This window comes from Natator depressus, chromosome 18 (genome assembly GCF_965152275.1).
Source record: "Natator depressus isolate rNatDep1 chromosome 18, rNatDep2.hap1, whole genome shotgun sequence".
In the NCBI taxonomy this organism is placed as follows: Eukaryota; Metazoa; Chordata; order Testudines; family Cheloniidae; genus Natator; species Natator depressus.
In genome coordinates, this window is record NC_134251.1 from 6,646,398 (window position 1) to 6,662,993 (window position 16,596).

General features: G+C 56.9%; 1 protein-coding gene across 12 annotated transcripts in view; it reads left to right on the top strand.

The window, feature by feature from the left end:
• Positions 1-14,825, top strand: part of CROCC (ciliary rootlet coiled-coil, rootletin) — a 59,609-nt gene extending 44,784 nt beyond the window's left edge. For 9 of the 12 annotated variants that reach the window (XM_074975199.1, XM_074975200.1, XM_074975202.1 and 6 more), the window contains 8 exons: positions 4,142-4,357; positions 4,998-5,222; positions 5,716-5,865; positions 6,604-6,804; positions 7,776-7,907; positions 9,456-9,497; positions 11,852-12,031; positions 12,315-14,825. In XM_074975199.1, coding sequence (XP_074831300.1) covers positions 4,142-4,357; positions 4,998-5,222; positions 5,716-5,865; positions 6,604-6,804; positions 7,776-7,907; positions 9,456-9,497; positions 11,852-12,031; positions 12,315-12,401 — 1,233 coding nt within the window. In that variant the 3' untranslated portion in view covers positions 12,402-14,825. Of the gene's footprint in view, positions 1-4,141; positions 4,358-4,997; positions 5,223-5,715; positions 5,866-6,603; positions 6,805-7,775; positions 7,908-9,455; positions 9,498-11,851; positions 12,226-12,314 lie in introns of those variants that run through there. The other 3 variants (XM_074975201.1, XM_074975211.1, XM_074975203.1) reach the window with 2 other exon arrangements.
• Positions 14,826-16,596: the final 1,771 nt, after the last annotated feature.

The window sequence follows — 16,596 nt, forward strand, 5'->3', positions numbered from 1 at the left end:
TGGATCAGGGATAGGAGCAGAACCTGAAGGCAAATACGTAGAGAGAGGGTGAATGAGGACACCAGGGGAACAAGGCGTTTCAGACGGGTTGAAGTGAGCCCTGTGTACGCTCGTTGGTTGGAATTGGGGTGGGGGGATCAAGGCCATTTGGGGCACCAGGGGGTTAAAATGAGTGTTTAGGGCCTCTCTTCCGGCTGCAGTGGGCACTGAATACCAGCTTGATGCACCCGCCTCTGGATTGGGTGCTTAGAGATTCACCATCGTTCACCCTGGGTGGGCAAGGAGCTGGTTTTCCTTGCTCGGTCTCCCTGGCTGGTGGTGAACGGCCTGGGCTGACTACAGTGGGGATGCCCGGTGCCTGCAGCTCCTGGCAGGGGCTGAGATCATTACTGCAGATCTCCTTGCCTCCGGTGGGAGATCCAGGCATGGAGTCCAGTCCACTGCCGTGCTCCTGGCGGGGAGCCAAGAGCCGGGGGGGCTGGGGGCAGCAGGGTGTGGGGATTGGGGAGGCCGGGCAGCAGCCCAAGCTGGGAGTCTGGCAGCCTGGCTTGGAGCAGAGACCGGGCAGCAGCCTGGCTGGGGAGCCGGGAGCTGGGCCAATAGCCGATGTAAGTCTACACAGACGCTGCGTCGCCCTAACTACGCCGACATGAGCCCTGCGCCTCTTGTGGAGGTGGAGATACGATGTCGGTGCAGTAGGGCACTCACAGGGGCGGGAGCACAGCTGTAGTGTGGACACTGGCATAATTAGTTCGACATAGGCTGCTTCATGTCGACCTAACTGTGGAGCGTAGACCAGGCCTTAGACTTGATGGGGCTGGGGCGCCCCCATCTCTGCGAGGTTTCTGTGGGATAGAATGCGGATCGAGGTCCAGATCTACTCGGAAGTGGCTTCATTTTGCATGCTAATGTGACCGGGATCTGCTTGCCTGACCTCTGATTTACTTACACCCATGGAGATCAGGGCCCCATTGCACTGTGCGTTGTGTGTGTATGTACATAGGCACTCACGTGGACACACGTGGACATGGACACACACCTGTGTACACTCAGACATGGACACATTCACACACCGACACGGACACACACACACATGTGGACACACGTGGACATGGACACGGACACACACCTGTGTACACTCAGACATGGACACATTCACACACCGACACGGACACACTCACACATGTGGACACTCGTGGACATGGACACGGACACACACCTGTGGACACTCAGACATGGACACACTCACACACCGACACGGACACACACACATGTGGACACTCGCACACACACACACTCACACACACTCCTTGTCCCCAAATCACTTACAGGCTGAACAGACCAGACGGACATAGCGGGAGAAGGGAAGTGACTTGACCAAGATCCCCCGGCAGGCTTGTGGCAGAGCTGGGACCCATGTTTTCTGAGTCTCAGTCCGGTACCCTGTCCCCTAGACAAAGCTGCCTGCCCCTGATCTGTCAGGCTGTGGGGCTCTGTGCCATCGCAGACCTCCCAGAGGCGTTGGGAAAGAGATCCAGCGGGGTATTGGATCTGCTGAGCTGCACTGGGCAACAGACGGGGCATGAGGGGTGAGACTCCTCCAGTAACTCCCTGCCCCCCAGCCTGGCACTGGGGCTAAATCCAGGGGGCCGGAGGGGGGTCTGCTCCATCCTCCGCCTGCAGCGGGCGTGCACCCTCGCTGTGCCTTGTGGGGCTGGCTCTTGGCGGCGAGGGGGCTTCTCTGCCTGGCGGAACTCTTTGCTCACGGTCTCAGGGGCGCCCCGTGTCTGGGCTGTGTGTGTTATGTCTGCCGGGCTTGGAGGCCAGCCATGCCTTTGGGTTAAGGAACAACGCTGGGAGGCTGCCAGTCTGGCAGGGCCTGGGTCTGTCGGCTCAGATGGAGGCCAAAGAAGGCGTTCTGCTGAGCGTGCAGCTTGGGAGCAGTCTGGGAAGGGGAGGAACAGTCTTTCTTGCAGGGGTCTCTGCCACTAGCCGCGCTCGAAGCCCCGGGAAGGGCCAGGTCCCGGGACGGGGGAGGGTGTAGCCACATCGGCTCTCCCTGCATTCTGCCCTTGCAAAGCAGGAGGAAACTTGCTGCATCTTTGTCTCTTAGGAGAACTTCCCGGGGCTGTGGACTCAAAGGGGAGGGGGCTGTGGGCACCCCTCGAGGCGAAGGCCAGGCAGATGGGCACCCCTGAGAGCCTGGCTGTCCAGGGTAGGGCTGGCAGGGCCCTGCTCAGCACAGACGGACGCTTAGGGCTACACCTTATAACAGAGCCAATTGCCGCCACACTGGCTCTTGGCTGGACGTGTGGCCTGGGGAGACTACAGTGCCCAGCATGCAATGCGGCTTGCTCTGGCCGGCCTTGTCGCAGTGCATGCTGGATCCTGTGTTGTCTACTACCCCCTCCTGCACCCTGCGCTAGAGCATGGAATTAACCCCTGCCCGACCAGCCTTTGTCCCGGATCCCAGGGATAATTCACCTCCCCTGTTCTCGCGAAGATCTTCCAGCTCCAGGGATCTCTGAGCTGACTCTGGGGAGGAGGCCAGCGGATTGGTGGCCAACATGCATGCTGGTCACTGATGCACTGCGCTCCTGGGGACAGAGAGGTGTCTGTCCCCCATCATGGCCTCTGGGTGCAACTGGGACTGTCACTTGGCGAGTAGGCTGGGCAGCAGAGCACAGGGTTCTCCCAGGGTTGGGGCTGTCTATTACTGTTTAATATTTGTATTGTGGTGGAACCTAGGAGCCCCAGTCCCGGACCAGGACCCCCTTGTGCAAGGTGCTGTACAAACACAGACAACATGATAGCATCCCTGCCGCAAAGAGCTTAGTTCATAGGGCTCCCCCCCTTGATAGCCCTTTGGCTCTAGGGGTGCTGCGTTTTTCAGGCTTTTGGCTCACAAAGGCCAGGGCTGAGCCCTGGCCACTCTTCGCAGATTCCTGCTGGCACCTGCAATGCTGAGAGCTGACCTGCCAGGGCTGTGGCTGCCAGCCCCCCCTCAGCCCTGGCTTGTAGCACATGCTGTCTCCTATCCCCTCCCCGATAGCAGGGGAAGCCAGCCCCACTGCTGTGTGTCAGCCCCTGCTCCCCACCGTCCGTCGGGATGCGGGGTGACGGCTGGACGTGGGAGCCCACAGTCTCTCTGGCTGAGCGTTGAGCAGCAGCTGAGCCAAGCCATGGCTTCCTGTGTGGCGCTGGAGCTATATTGAATTCCTGCCTTATTGTAACCAGCCTCCTGCATGCCTGGAATGGGAGCGAAGGGGGGAAGGACGGGATGCAGGGCCTGGAGGTGGAATGGGGCCCAGCTGGGCTCACAATGGGGCCGTGCAGTCTCTGCAGATGGAGACTTAGGGCCGGGTGCTGCTCTCCCACTCGCCCCTCAGGCTGCTTCGTGCACCCTTGTGAGCGGCCGCACGGTTCAGTTTCACATTGGCCCCCCTGTCACGCTGCAGCGGACGTGCTCTTGCTATGCAATGCTCAGGGCTGATGTGCATGGGCAGAGTTGCAGGGGGAGAAGGGGTGTAGGGCTGGGATAACGGAGGGGGCTGCGGGTCAGGCTTGAGGGGCACCAGCAAACCTGGGGAGTGGGCCCAAGTGCCGGAAGGGGGAGGCGGGACACCGTGGGTTGAGCATTGAGGCTCCTCAGCAGAGTTGCAGGGGGATGTAAGATTGGAATAGCAGCGGGGGGCTGCAGGGTAGGATTGAGGGGCATCAGCTGGGCTGGGGCAGGAGCCCAGGCTGGTATAGCAGGGGATGCTGCAGGGTGGCACTGAGGGGCATCAGGTGAGCTGGGGGGGAGCCCAAGCTGGTATAGCAGGGGATGCTGCAGGGTGGCACCGAGTGACATCAGCCGAGCTGGGACTGGACTCGCTGGGGTGGTGCAGGCGAGAATGGAGGCACGTCAGTATTGCTGTATAGGGACCCTCGGGCTGGACTAGCAAGGGGGCTGCAGATCTTTACGGCCGGACGTCAGCAGGGCTGGGTGTGGAAGTTGAGGCAGAGACTGCTCAGGACTGGCCATGCCATTCATCTTCCGTGAGCCCTGAGCTTACCCTGTAAGGCCCCAGAGCCAGATGAGCCCTTAGCCTGGGGAGAGGGGAGGCGGCTGGTGACTCTTCTCCCCGCTGTCCCCCAGGAGAAGATCAGCAAGATGAAAGCCAACGAGGCCAAGCTGGAGAACGACAAGCGGCGCCTGAAGGAGGTCCTGGACGCCTCGGAGAGCCGCTGCACCAAGCTGGAGCTGCTGCGGCGCTCGCTGGAGGGGGAGCTGCAGAGGGTGAAGCTGGTGCTGAGTGACCGCGAGGTGGAGATCCAGGTGCTGCAGGACCGCGGTGACACGCTGCAGAGACAGGTAGCGCCGCCGTGGCTTCTGGGCTGGGCCTGTGCCCCGTGGCAGACCGAGGCCGTGGCAGCCTCTTGGCACCGGCTGCGCCCTCTCCTCCTGCGGGCACTCTCTGCGTTTGAGGGGAAGGAGCTGTGATGAGGCACAAAGGCCCACGCTGCTGACGGGTGCCCCTGCGTGTCATAGAGCAGCGCTCTGGGCCAATTCTGCCCCAGGGAGGCAGGGAGTGACGTGGCTAGTGGGTCTGTGATTATGTAGCCTTGGGGTCATCATCCTGGTGCGGTGGGTGCGTGAGCACCATGGTCCAGCCCCTAGGCAGCAGCTCCCTACCCATGAGCTGGGGTGTGGATTCGATCTCCCCGGGAGTCCATTCCATTGCTGTCCTGAGTGGGTGTGGCCTACTGGCTGGGGGCGTGGCCTAGCACACTGGACTCGCCGGCTCTGCAGGCTGCTCCTCTTCGAAGGATCCCTAACGGCAGCCGGTTTGGGTAACGCCAGCAGGGCTGGCACCGCTCCAGCCATCCCGGTGCGGCCCCTGCCACTAAGGGGAGGGCTTTGACCGCAGAGCCTTTGCGACCATCGGATAGTAACTCGGGAGATGCAGCCGTGGGCCCTGGCTCATTGCCGGACTGTGCCGATCCCACTGCAGGTCACCGACAGCGAGATGAAGGCCAACGCCCTGCAGCTGTCTGTGGAGCGACTGCACCTTACCCTGGCCAAGGCCGAGGAAGGTGAGAGCGCCCTGAAGGACAAGGTGCAGGGCCTGGCCCTGTCTCTGTCAGAGAGCAGTGCCAACGCCGGTGCCACCCAGGAGAAGGTGCTCCAGCTGCAGAAGGCGCTGACGGCCAGCGAGCATGACCGCCGAGTGCTGCAGGTGGGACTCGCCCGGGGCTGCAAGGTGCAGAGAGGCAGTGTATGTGTGTGGGGGGTCCGGACAGAGATTTCCAACAGGATTGAGGGACACTGGCAAAGGTGGGCGGGGAATCGGGCCAGGACTGGAGTTCCCCAAGGCTTCCAGCGGGTCAGGATTGGGCGCATTGGTAGATCTAACTTGGATGGGCCAGGACTGGCCGAGCCAGGAGGGGCTGCAGGGGCATCAGGAGCTGTAGGGGAAACTGCTGGCACTGAGCCTGACGGTAGACACCTCCTTCAGTCTCACACCATCCTCCCTGTGCCAGCCACCCCACCATACAACATGGGGACCGGTTCCCCTCCCCATTGTCTTTGCTGCGAGCAGGTGGCTCCGTCCTGCTAGTGCTGGGTTAATCAGTCCAAGCTCGTGAAGCGGGGAGCTTTGCCGGGATCTGTTTTGCACAGCCTGGCCCCTCTGTGCCGTTGGGGTGTCACCGTCTCCTCTCCTGTCACAGGAGCGGCTGGACGCTGCCCGCCAGGCGGTCTCAGAAGCCAAGAAGCAGAACAGCGGGCTGGCCGACCGGGTCCAGGTGCTGAAAACCGAGCAGCAGGAGCTGGAGGTGCAGAAGGAGGAGCTCGAAGGGCAGGTCCGGCAGCAGCAGGAGGTGAGGACACGGCACCAGGTCGGGATTGGGGGTGACTGTCCCATGAATGTAGTCCGAGCTGGCCAGAGAACCGTCCTGCTGCTGATCAGCTGGGCTGGTATCGGGGCAGGGAGGCAGTAGGGGAGCTGACTCCGTAGAGACGTAGGAGTGCTGCAGTGGGTCACTGGGTCATGTCTGGCTTTCCATGGTGACCCCAGTGAGAGCATTATTTGAGTACCACCGACACAGAGAACGGGACGCGTATGTGGGGCAGGGAGAGCGGTTTCCCCAGAGCACCCTGTGCCACTCATGTCCTGTGCTGGGATGGTGACCCCAGTGTTACATAGTCATGGGGGGCTGGAGGGAGGTTTTCCTTGGAGCATCCCCTGTGGGGTCACTTGTAGCTCCCCCCAGAGAGCATTTGTACACAGGGCTCCCTGTGGATCTGTGACCTCTGCCTGTCCAAGCCAGGGCATTGGGAGCTGAAGCTGCCTTTCCTCGGTGTTTGGGCCCTTCCTGCCCCGCAATCCAGCATTCCCAGGGGGCTGAGCCCCTCGGTTGTTAAACCCCCACTGTCTCTCGCGCTGCTCTGTGCCGACAGCCGTGTGCTGGGCACAGGCACTGAACTCGGGTCTCCCCCATGGAAGAGCTGATCTCTAACCACTCGGCTACCGGGCCGATCCCACGTGCCTATCACTGGAGTGGCTCCCTGCCCTGCGACGTTGTGCTCAGCCACGTCTCTCTTCCCCTGCTGCCCAGCTGCTGCGCCAGTGCCAGGAGAGCGAGAGCACGGCCCTGCGGAGCCTGCAGAAGCTGCAGGAGGACAAGCACCTGCTGCAGGAGCGGCTGGGCAGCCTGCAGCGGGCGCTGGCCCAGCTGGAGAGTGAGAAGCGGGAGGCGGAGCGCTCCTCCCTGCGGCTGGAGAAGGACAAGATGGCCCTGAAGAAGACCCTGGACAAGGTGAGCGGCAGGAGCAGGGGATGGGGCTTGTGCCTCTTTCTTTCTGCTCGTATGCATGGCTCCCGGTGCTCTCCCCCCGGCACACACAGCCGGAATGGTACAAGCCTGTTTGTAGGCTTCTTATCCAATGTCCCTCCACGAAATGGCACCAGGATTAGCCATGGGGAGATTGTTTTGGGAATTCGCTAGTTCCATGCCATCTTCCCTGCTGGCAGGGGGCTGCCTGATCTTGGACAGAGTATGGGGGTGACTAGTAGGAGTTGCAAAATTCCACAGGATCCTGGGTCTGGCACTGGGTTCGAATCCCGAGCTGGCATTTGTACTGAGAGCGAATGGGGGTGAATGCTCAGCTTGGCTTCCAATCAGCTGTGACTGCTGGGGCGTGAGGGATATTATCCCTGGCATCGCACTCGGGAACGGCCTGAAATCTCCTCTGTCCGTTCAGTGGCGCTTCGGTCATTGCATTTGTGCTCCTGTGCCTGCGATTTCAACTGGCAACCCATAGAATTAGACTGGCCATAGCAGACAGCCCCTTCCTGAGCGACCCCCCACCCGTCTGCCATAGGGAAAACCCACCCAACAGTGATCCACGTTCAAATATTTCCCCATAAATCGGTGCCTGGCAATGTGCTCTGAGCCAGCAAACTCAGGGCAGAGAGAAACATAGCCAGACTCCCATGATCCTCAGCTGCTGCCTGCAGTCCTCCAGAGAGCACAGCTTGGGGACCCAATCCTGTTGGAGGAGTCGTTTCCCCCTCCCGAGAGCTCTGGTGTAAGGGCTCTGGTGAAGAGTGGGGGCCTTATTCCTCCCCAGAAGTGAAGGTTTACAATGCAGTGTGGACGCTCAAGTGCAGGCTTGGAACCTCCAAGTCCACCAGCCCGGCTGCTACGGGCCAGGGCGTAATGTGGAGTGTAGCCATAACCAGTGTGGCCTGACCCACCCTCTCTCCCTGGGCTTGCTTGGCCTGCAGGTGGAGCGCGAGAAGCTGAAGACGCACGAGGATTCGGTGCGGCTGTTGGCGGAGAAGGGCCGGCTGGACCGCTCCCTCAACACGGTGGAGGAGGAGTTGGCGGAGGCTCAGCGGCAGATCCAGCTGCTCGAGGTCAGCCATCAAACCTTCCCCACTGAGTGCTTTGTCCTGAGCAGACAGGGTGGGGGGGGCGTCTTTCCAAAGCCCTAGGCACAGTCCTGGTTCCTGCTGACCCCCGGGGGTGGAAACACCCCGCGGTTCTGCTCGCAGCTTCAATCATGCGCTGCCATGGCTGTTAGGACGTAGCCAAGATCCAGGGTGTGCCGCACCCTGCCCAGACTATGCTGCAGGGTCAGGGCGCTGTCGACGGGGCCTCTTCATAGGCTCCCTTGCCTGACCTTAACCAGGGTCTTTGTGGCCTCAGGCAGGACATATGTTTATGGTTCTGCACAAAAAACCACTGGGGGTGAGGGGAAGGAGGGGCCAGAATGGTGGGTGGGGACAGGTGAGGGATGAAAGGACAGGGTGGAAGTGGGGGCAAGGGACACAGAGGGTGAAGACGTGGGTCTGAGAAGGGTCAAATACAGTTTAATTTACAAGGCAGGTGTGCTAGGAAGGGCTAGTGCTGCCTGTTTTCTTGGCCCTCTCCCTGCAAACAGACTAACGGCGGAAACCCCGAGCTCCCATTGCAGGCTGTTTCCCAGCTGCTCCAGCCCAGTGGACGGGCCCCAGAGCCGAGCGGGGTGGACAGGACGTCATCTCTGCCCATGGGTATAACACGAGGGGGAAGGTGGTTTGGGAGTTAAAGCCCAGGCCGGAGTGTAGGTCAGGAGATCCGGGCTCGCTCTCTCTGCTTGGCCACTGGGACGCCGTGTGACCTGGGCCCTGGCGCTTGCCCGCTCTGTGCCTCCGCAGGAACGCAGGGATGGGGATGGTGCCCTGGGGCGTGCGACGCTGGGCTGTGGAGGCAAGGGGCTGTGGAAGTGCAACTCGTCAGAAGTTTAGGGGGGACCCAGCCTCGACTTTGCCCTGGCATTGAAGGGTTAATCCTTCCTCTAGGGAGACGGATAGCGGAGAGCAGAGGAGGGGGAAGAGCAGGGGGTGAGCAGCACCCGTAGCTGTGCTGATGAACAGCCAGTGACCTGCCCCTGCTGCCAAACTCCTCCCTAGCGCCTCCCAGCTACCCTCCCCCCATTCCTTAAGCTCTAGCGAGGCGCGTCCCAAGGCCGCCCTCCCTTCCGGCTGCCCGAGCCGGGGCACAGCCTCTCCCTACACGGGCTGAGACCCACACCTGCACCCTCCTCCCAGCACCAGCCTGGGGCGCTGAATGTGTCCAGACTCCCAGAATGCCCTGCTGCCACCAGAGGCGCCGGACACGGCTGCGCTGAGCAGATACAGGAAGCGGTAAAGCCCCCAGGACTGAGGCAGGCAGGGGCCCTGCAGCTGTATCCCTGCCCAGGGCCTGATCCAAAGCTCATCGTGGTCGATTGAAAGACGCTCATTGATCAGACTCATGTGCAACTCCCCCATCCCCTTGTCACCTGGAATCCTTGGCTCTCCTCGGAGCGGGGAGCCTCGCTCACCTGGCCCCCTCCCCTAGCTCAGATAACCTTTGAACCCTGGCGCTCACAGGTGTGCTTACTGACTTCTCTCTTTTGGTTGGGCTGCTGGTCCCTGCAGGAGAACCTAAGCATGGTTAGAAGGACGATAACGTGTTCCTGGGTGAGTTACGCCACTGGCTCAGTGCTTATAGCTAGTCCTGTGTGCGGGAGCCTCTCACCCAGCCCCTCCCGTACGACGCTCCCACTCTTAACAGAGAGCCAGTCTAAAGCAGGCCAGGGCTTGCTGCGCATTATTGTTACTCATATTACAGCCGGCATAACTGCCATCAGGATCCTATCATGGGAGGCCCCATACAGGCCTGGAGTAGGAGACCACCTTGCCAGGTTACCATCTGTATGGACAGGGGGTGGGTGGGGAAACTGAGGCACAGAGCAGAGAAGTATCTCGCCCAAGGTTACACAGCATTTCAGTGGCAGAGCCGAGAATAGGGTAGAAGCTGCCACAGTTTGAATACGCTGCAGTTGAGTGCAAACAACTCACTGGGGATTGAACTGGGGCCCTTCATGAGCTGCTACGGCTTGTACGAAAGCCCCCAGACTCCTGAGCTGGGGGCTCTAACGGTTTCGTAGCCTCCATGGCGTGAGGACATCCAGGGAACTGTAACACGCACTCTGAGTGTGTTACACAGGCAGTGACTGAGGCGAGACGCTGCCGCGGGTGTTTCTGAGAAACCAGCAGCCAGGGTGCCGCGTGACATGCCGGGGACTTCGGCTCCTGAGCCTGCTCTGGGGCTCCCGCTCTGGTCCGGCTGAGCCCTAAGGGAGTTTTGTCCCACGTTCTCGGGTGTGCAGGAGCAGGTGGTTATGAACCGGAGCCTGCGGGAGCCCCCTGCGGTCGATGGCCTGTGTGAGCGCATAAAGTCCTGGGGCCTCGTCTACACTACAGCACTTACTCCATCGCCACTCAGCTGTGTTGCAACCAAAACTGGTCAGCAAATGTCTTCCAGTTGGGAGCCAGTTAAGGGTTTTCCCTTCCCACAAACTCGGTTTTCTAACTTTTTTCCACTTGGGGGGACGGGGGAGATCTTTTCAAAAAAAGGAGGGTGGGAGGCAGGAGGGCCCCAAAATCCCAACAGAAAATGGCACCGTCTTGGTTTCCAAAACCCGAAACGAAGTGACGCTGGGTCAGTTTTGAAACCATTAGTTTTATTGTCCTGCTTGGAGCATTGAATCAAGGCTGCCATTGTCCCCTGGAGAATTTTTGTTCTCTGCCAGGAAAATTTGTTTGGTTAAAATATGTCCCCCAGCTTGCATTAAAACCTTCAGCAGGCTGGAAGGGGAACGATGCTTGTGCGTGGGCATGCGTAATCATGGTTGAACCCTGGGCGGGGCCTAGGGCCCTTAAAATAGCCGCCTTATCGCACAGCAGCCACGCAACCAGCTTTGAAGGTGGGGTTAAATTTGAAGCCAGTGCAGTGCTGAGGTCCACCAGACCTAGTGTGGTGACGAATGGTCACGTCCAAGGCAGCAGAGAAGCCGAGGGACTGTGCAGTGGACTTCAGCCAATACTTGGAAGAACCCAGGCTGCAGCCAGAGACAAACCCAGCGCGGGTAACCGGTCAGATGCTGCTGCCGTGGCAAGGCACTTGGAGCTGAAAACAGGGCGCTAGCCTGTGAGGGAGTGTGGGAGGGGGTGACTCCTCGCCAAGGTGGATGGTGGCCCTTCCACATGAACCGAGGTCTGAGGCTGGCTCCTTCCTGCGTCAGACACAGCGGCATGGTAGGATGGCACCTCTGTTTCCTTTTAAAGTCCCTGGTGTCTCCAAGCAAGGGAGGACGCACGTGGGGGGGCTGTTGCGGCGCTGGCTGTGAGACGGCGTGGGCTGTGTCAGTAGGGAGTGGGGAGGGGGGGCGGGAAACGAGGCCGGTGGTGGCTAATGAGGGCAGAGTGATGTGATCACAAGGGGGGTTGTCTGGGCCTGGACTAGAGCAGAAGCCAGAAGGGAGCGGGTGTGTCTCTGCAAGAGAGAGAAGAGCCGTCCCCCCCACCCACCCCCCGAAGGGATACTTAACCAGCTTTGAAACCATTACTTTTATTGTCCTGCTTGGAGCATTGAATCAAGGCTGCCATTGTCCCCTGGAGAATTTTTGTTCTCTGCCAGGAAAATTTGTTTGGTCAAAATATGTCCCCCAGCTTGCATTAAAACCTTCAGCAGGCCGGAAGGGGAACGATGCTTGTGCGTGGGCATGCGTAATCATGGTTGAACCCTGGGCTCTCCCAGCCCCGAGAGAGCCGACTGGCTCAGAGCCTGGATTGCGGGCCGGTGGCCCTCAGCAGTAACGCACAGACAAAAGGGGTGCAGGGGACTTTTGTTTGCATGCGGGAGGGGGAGGGGGAGAAATCCCAAGCTGGAATAAATCAACCCTCAGAGGAGGGCCTGTGTGGTCACTAGCTCAGAGTGGCCCCTTGCCTGTGGAAGCCTGGATGTATGGACCCTCCTCTCCCTTGTTCAGGCTCAGGTAGCGGAGATGGAGCAGACCCAGTCCCAGAGCCTGGTGGAGACGGCCACGCGCCACCGGCAGGAGCTGCAGCTGGAGATCGAGCGGCTGCGCGGCTCCCAGCTGCAGGCAGAGCGCACGCTGGAGGCCAGGGAGCGAGCACACAGGCAGCGTGTCAAGGGGCTGGAGGAGCAGGTGAGCGGCTGGAAATTGACTAGCCGGGAGCTCCCCAGCAGCCAGGGTCCCTACAGTGCCCGCTGCTGGGAGAGGCTGAGACTGGAGCAGTAAGTTCCCCCGCAGCCACTGCCCTCCCACCGCTCCCTTCCAGCTCCCATCCTCCTGGATTCCTTTGCCTATTCGGGGAAATAGCCCTGAAATCCTGCTGCACCGTCTGGCTCTGCCATGGCTTCGGGGGACCCCCATGCAGCCAAAGCGCTGACTGGATTCCCCCTTTTTTTTTTAACCCTCTCCTTCGCAGATCTCGACGCTGAAGGATCAGCTGCAGCAGGAGCTGCGGCGGTGCCAGTCCCATTACTCTCACTCCTCCCTCCTCTCAGGGAACTAGGCTCCCTGCCACTCACTAGCGACACTGTGACCAAGGAGCCTTCAGTGCTAAGCCCCTCCGGCTTTATGCTCCAGCCCTGCGGTGGGGAAATTGGGTTTGTATAGAGAGGGGATGCCCCTGCCATGGGGACCACCCTCCCCATACGGCCCTGTGGATTCCTTGGGTGCTCAGCCCTATACAAAAGACAAGCGCGCACACACGTTCCCCTGAGCGTGCATCGAGTCAGGGCCCCAATGGGTTGACATGGAATCGGGGAGCGTCTCAGAGCTGCTAAGTTGCCTTCTCCATGAACGTATCGTTACTGATACGCTATGAATGAAAAGTAGCTTGGTAATCAGTGACAACCGTCAGCCTGGGTCTGATTTTCAGCAGCGCTGAGCACCCCCAGCTCAAAAGTACAGTCCATTGGAGCTGGGGATGCTCCGCGCTGGGAAATCAGGGCCCCGGTGGCCTTGCTTAGAAGCCACCTTCAATCCTTTTGTAGCATCTTTCCAACAGCGAGTGAATTGTTACACTGAATAGCAGCCCCCTTCCTTTTGAAGCGGGGATAGAAGGTAACGTTGGCTAGTATTCAGAGCAGGGGAGTGAGGACTCCTGGGTTCTCTTCCTGACGCTGACACATCGTATGATTGCCTCACTCTGTGCCTCAGTTTCCCCATCTAATGCAAGGCTAATAATACTGACCTCATAGAGGAATTCTGAGGCTTAACCAATTACCCGTGATGTGCTTTGAGATCCTCTGCTAGAAGGTGCTCTGCAATGGGTTTATTCGTAAGCAATATTATTAAGTTTAATAGAAACAGTGGCTTCTTTGTCCAGAGGGTCATGTTGGGGGCTAACATTTAAAATGCATCTCTGAAGAGGGGAGTGCATTTGCAGGCCGACGATTGAATGCCCCGGGGTGACTGGAGTCCAAACATGGGCTCAGTCACCAGTGAAATGGGTTTGCTGATCTGTGTTGTCCTGCTATTTCATTAACCTAAAAGGCCCCTTTAAGCAAAAATATATTTTGGGGGTGGGTGGGGACCAAAAAAAAAAAATCTACAACCAAGCTGAACTAGGTCTTGCAAAACCAGCATTTACCTTCTCAGCAAGGACATTTCTGCCATTCCATTTTTTAAAAAAACAGGACTTTCCTAAGGGTAATACGCTAATGGAGGAGAATGTATATTTGATACATGTCATTTTCTACTGCAGTTTTTATCAGAGGTTTGGAAACTTTTCAATACTTTGTCCTAACCTGCTTCTGCAGCTCTGGTTCATCCAATGTGGTGTTGCCCAGAAGACCCATAACCCTTTCTGTAAAATGGAAGGTGGAAGATTTTGTTTTATCAAGGATGTGAGCGTTTGAGTTGGGTGCTCTGCTCTATGCTGGCCTTCCCAGTTTTTTTCCCTTAGAGCAGAGAAGGGTCAGTTTCACAGAACCCAAGTCTAAACAGCTGTTGAATGTTTGCTCCTCCTTTCCAGATGTTTTCTCCTTTCCAGGAGCCAGCAGCATCATGCTCTGCTTGAGCATGTTGTCTGAGAATGTACCCATAGCGTGACTGTGTGTCCATTACCATCTCAGGGCCCCCGCTTCTCCCAGCACCCTTCTCACATCCAGCGCCTGCACTGGGACGACTTATTGTAGTAAGCAATATGTGCTCTAAGTACACCCTGAGCTTGTAGCTGCTTCCTGAAACCAGTAGGTGAATAAACTCCACCATCAGAGCTATAGTGATTATTTGTGCTGGCCAAATCCTAGTTTACTGCAGTGCTAGTGATCAGGGCGTGGAAAGTTGAATAACCCTGAAACCCAGAAGAGCTGAGATAACTGGGTTAGGAGACAAATTGACCCTGAAGAAGTTCTTTTTCCACAATAGTAACAAGTTGATCATTAGTGTCCCTTAGAGTGAGTAGCCTTGTCCTGAGTGTCTATTTAAAGAGACCCTGCCAGCTTGGGTACTGATGTCTGAAAAGTTTTAACTTATTCCAAGTAACACCAAGATCATGAGCATTTATTTTTCTCAAAGTTTAGTTTGTGAATTTGACAGCACTGCGTGTTTAGTCAGTTTCACTGTGTCCCTTGTTTTATTGGTGGGGGGGGGGGTTAAGATCGGAAAGTGTGATTGTTAAACGCCACGCCTTTGAGCCAGCGGTGGCCCCGTCACTCAGTTTGATAAGCAGAGCTGTCTAGGCTAATTACAGTAGCATCTCTTCAGACTTTTCTCCTGCTATATTGGCTGCTCTGGTTGTGTGTCAAATGAAAGAATCAGCTGAAGAAGGGCAGCTGTTAAATTAGAGCAGGAGAAGGAACTGCACCTAGTGGAGGTGGCATTTGCAGGGAACTTTAATAACCACTGTCCCGGCTTTCTTGGTAAGGTGACTAGAACAGCACCCAGAGGGCTCTGATCTTAGCCCCCAGCACTAGTGTAATGTAACCCCTACTAACTAGCACAGAGTTCTGCCCCACCCTGCAGCCCCCCCCGGCCCATGCAGCTGGAAAGGAGGAAGTCAAATTAAGTCCATGGAGGCAGCCCAGGGCAGAAGTGAGCCTGGCTCACTCAGCCATAGCATAAGCTGTTTACTTAGAATGCCTGGCCAAGCTCTAGCTTATCTGAGGCCCAGGCAAGCACCTTCTCAGCTCAGCTGTGCTCCATTCACAAGTCAGACGACCTAACTTTTGCTCTAGGCTCCGAGTCAACCTGGGCCCTTTCCCTCACCTGCATCAGCACTAACGCTTCTGCAGGAACCGCCCTCAGTCTGTCCGTGCTCAGTGATGCAGGTGTAACTGATTAGAATCCAGCAAACAGCTCTGAGGCTGCCCAAGGAAGCCAGAATGCACCTGTCCCTTTCAGACAGTATTAGCCCTGCAGGAGCCAAGACTTAATTACAAAATACCAAAAAAACCCCACTAAAAAACAGCACACTTTCAGGCTGTAGTTTTTTTAGTCCTTTCATGCCTGGAAAAATTCCTCTCCCGGCCAGTCTGTGACACTAAATTGACAAGGCTCAGGCTTCAGAGTAACAGCTGTGTTAGTCTGTATTCGCAAAAAGAAAAGGAGTACTTGTGGCACCTTAGAGACTAACCAATTTATTTGAGCATAAGCTTTCGTGAGCTACAGCTCACTTCATCGGATGCATACTGTGGAAAGTATAGAAGATCTTATTATATACACACAAAAAGCATGAAAAAATACCTCCTCCCACCCCACTCTCCTGCTGGTAATAGCTTATCTAAAGTGATCACTCTCCTTACAATGTGCATGATAATCAAGTTGGGCCATTTCCAGCACAAATCCAGGTTTTCTCACCCCCCCACCCCCACACACACAGACTCACTCTCCTGCTGGTAGTTGCTTATCCAAAGTGACCACTCTCCTTACATTGTGTATGATAATCAAGGTGGGCCATTTCCAGCACAAATCCAGGGTTTAACAAGAACGTCTGAGGGGGGGCGGGGGTGAGAAAACCTGGATTTGTGCTGGAAATGGCCCAACTTGATTATCATACACATTGTAAGGCGAGTGATCACTTTAGATAAGCTATTACCAGCAGGAGAGTGGGGTGGGAGGAGGTATTTTTTCATGCTTTTTGTGTGTATATAATAAAATCTTCTACACTTTCCACAGTATGCATCCGATGAAGTGAGCTGTAGCTCACAAAAGCTTATGCTCAAATAAATTGATTAGTCTCTAAGGTGCCACAAGTACTCCTTTTCTTAAGGCTCAGGCTGAGCACCCACAGCAGCAGCGTGCTAGGAGGGCGCTACTGAAATCCTGGTTCTCTAGCACAAAAGTTTTCTTACAGATGGTGGATGGTTTTCTTTTTAAAGTGACCAGGTTTTCTACTAGAAATTCCTACTTTTTGTTGTTGTTTTTCACTTGCATAACAATTAATCACACCAGGAAGAGGTTTTTTTTTATAGATTACATTGGTACTTTCTTGATGAATTTGGACATTGTGGGAGGAAAAAGGAGAGCTTGCCCCGCACGGGGTTGGTGCTGCGGGGAATGTCAGACTGTCAACTAGCTCACCTGGCATTTGAAGTCCCTAGTGGTCAGTTCCCTGTAAGCTGAGGCAATAGAAAGACCAACCAGGGAACTCTGTCTCTCTGCGTCAGAGTTTTAAACATGTCCAAAGTTTGTATAAATGTTTTACAGGGGGATTTAAAAAAAAAAAAACACAACACACCACAGACAGGACAGTGCTCAGC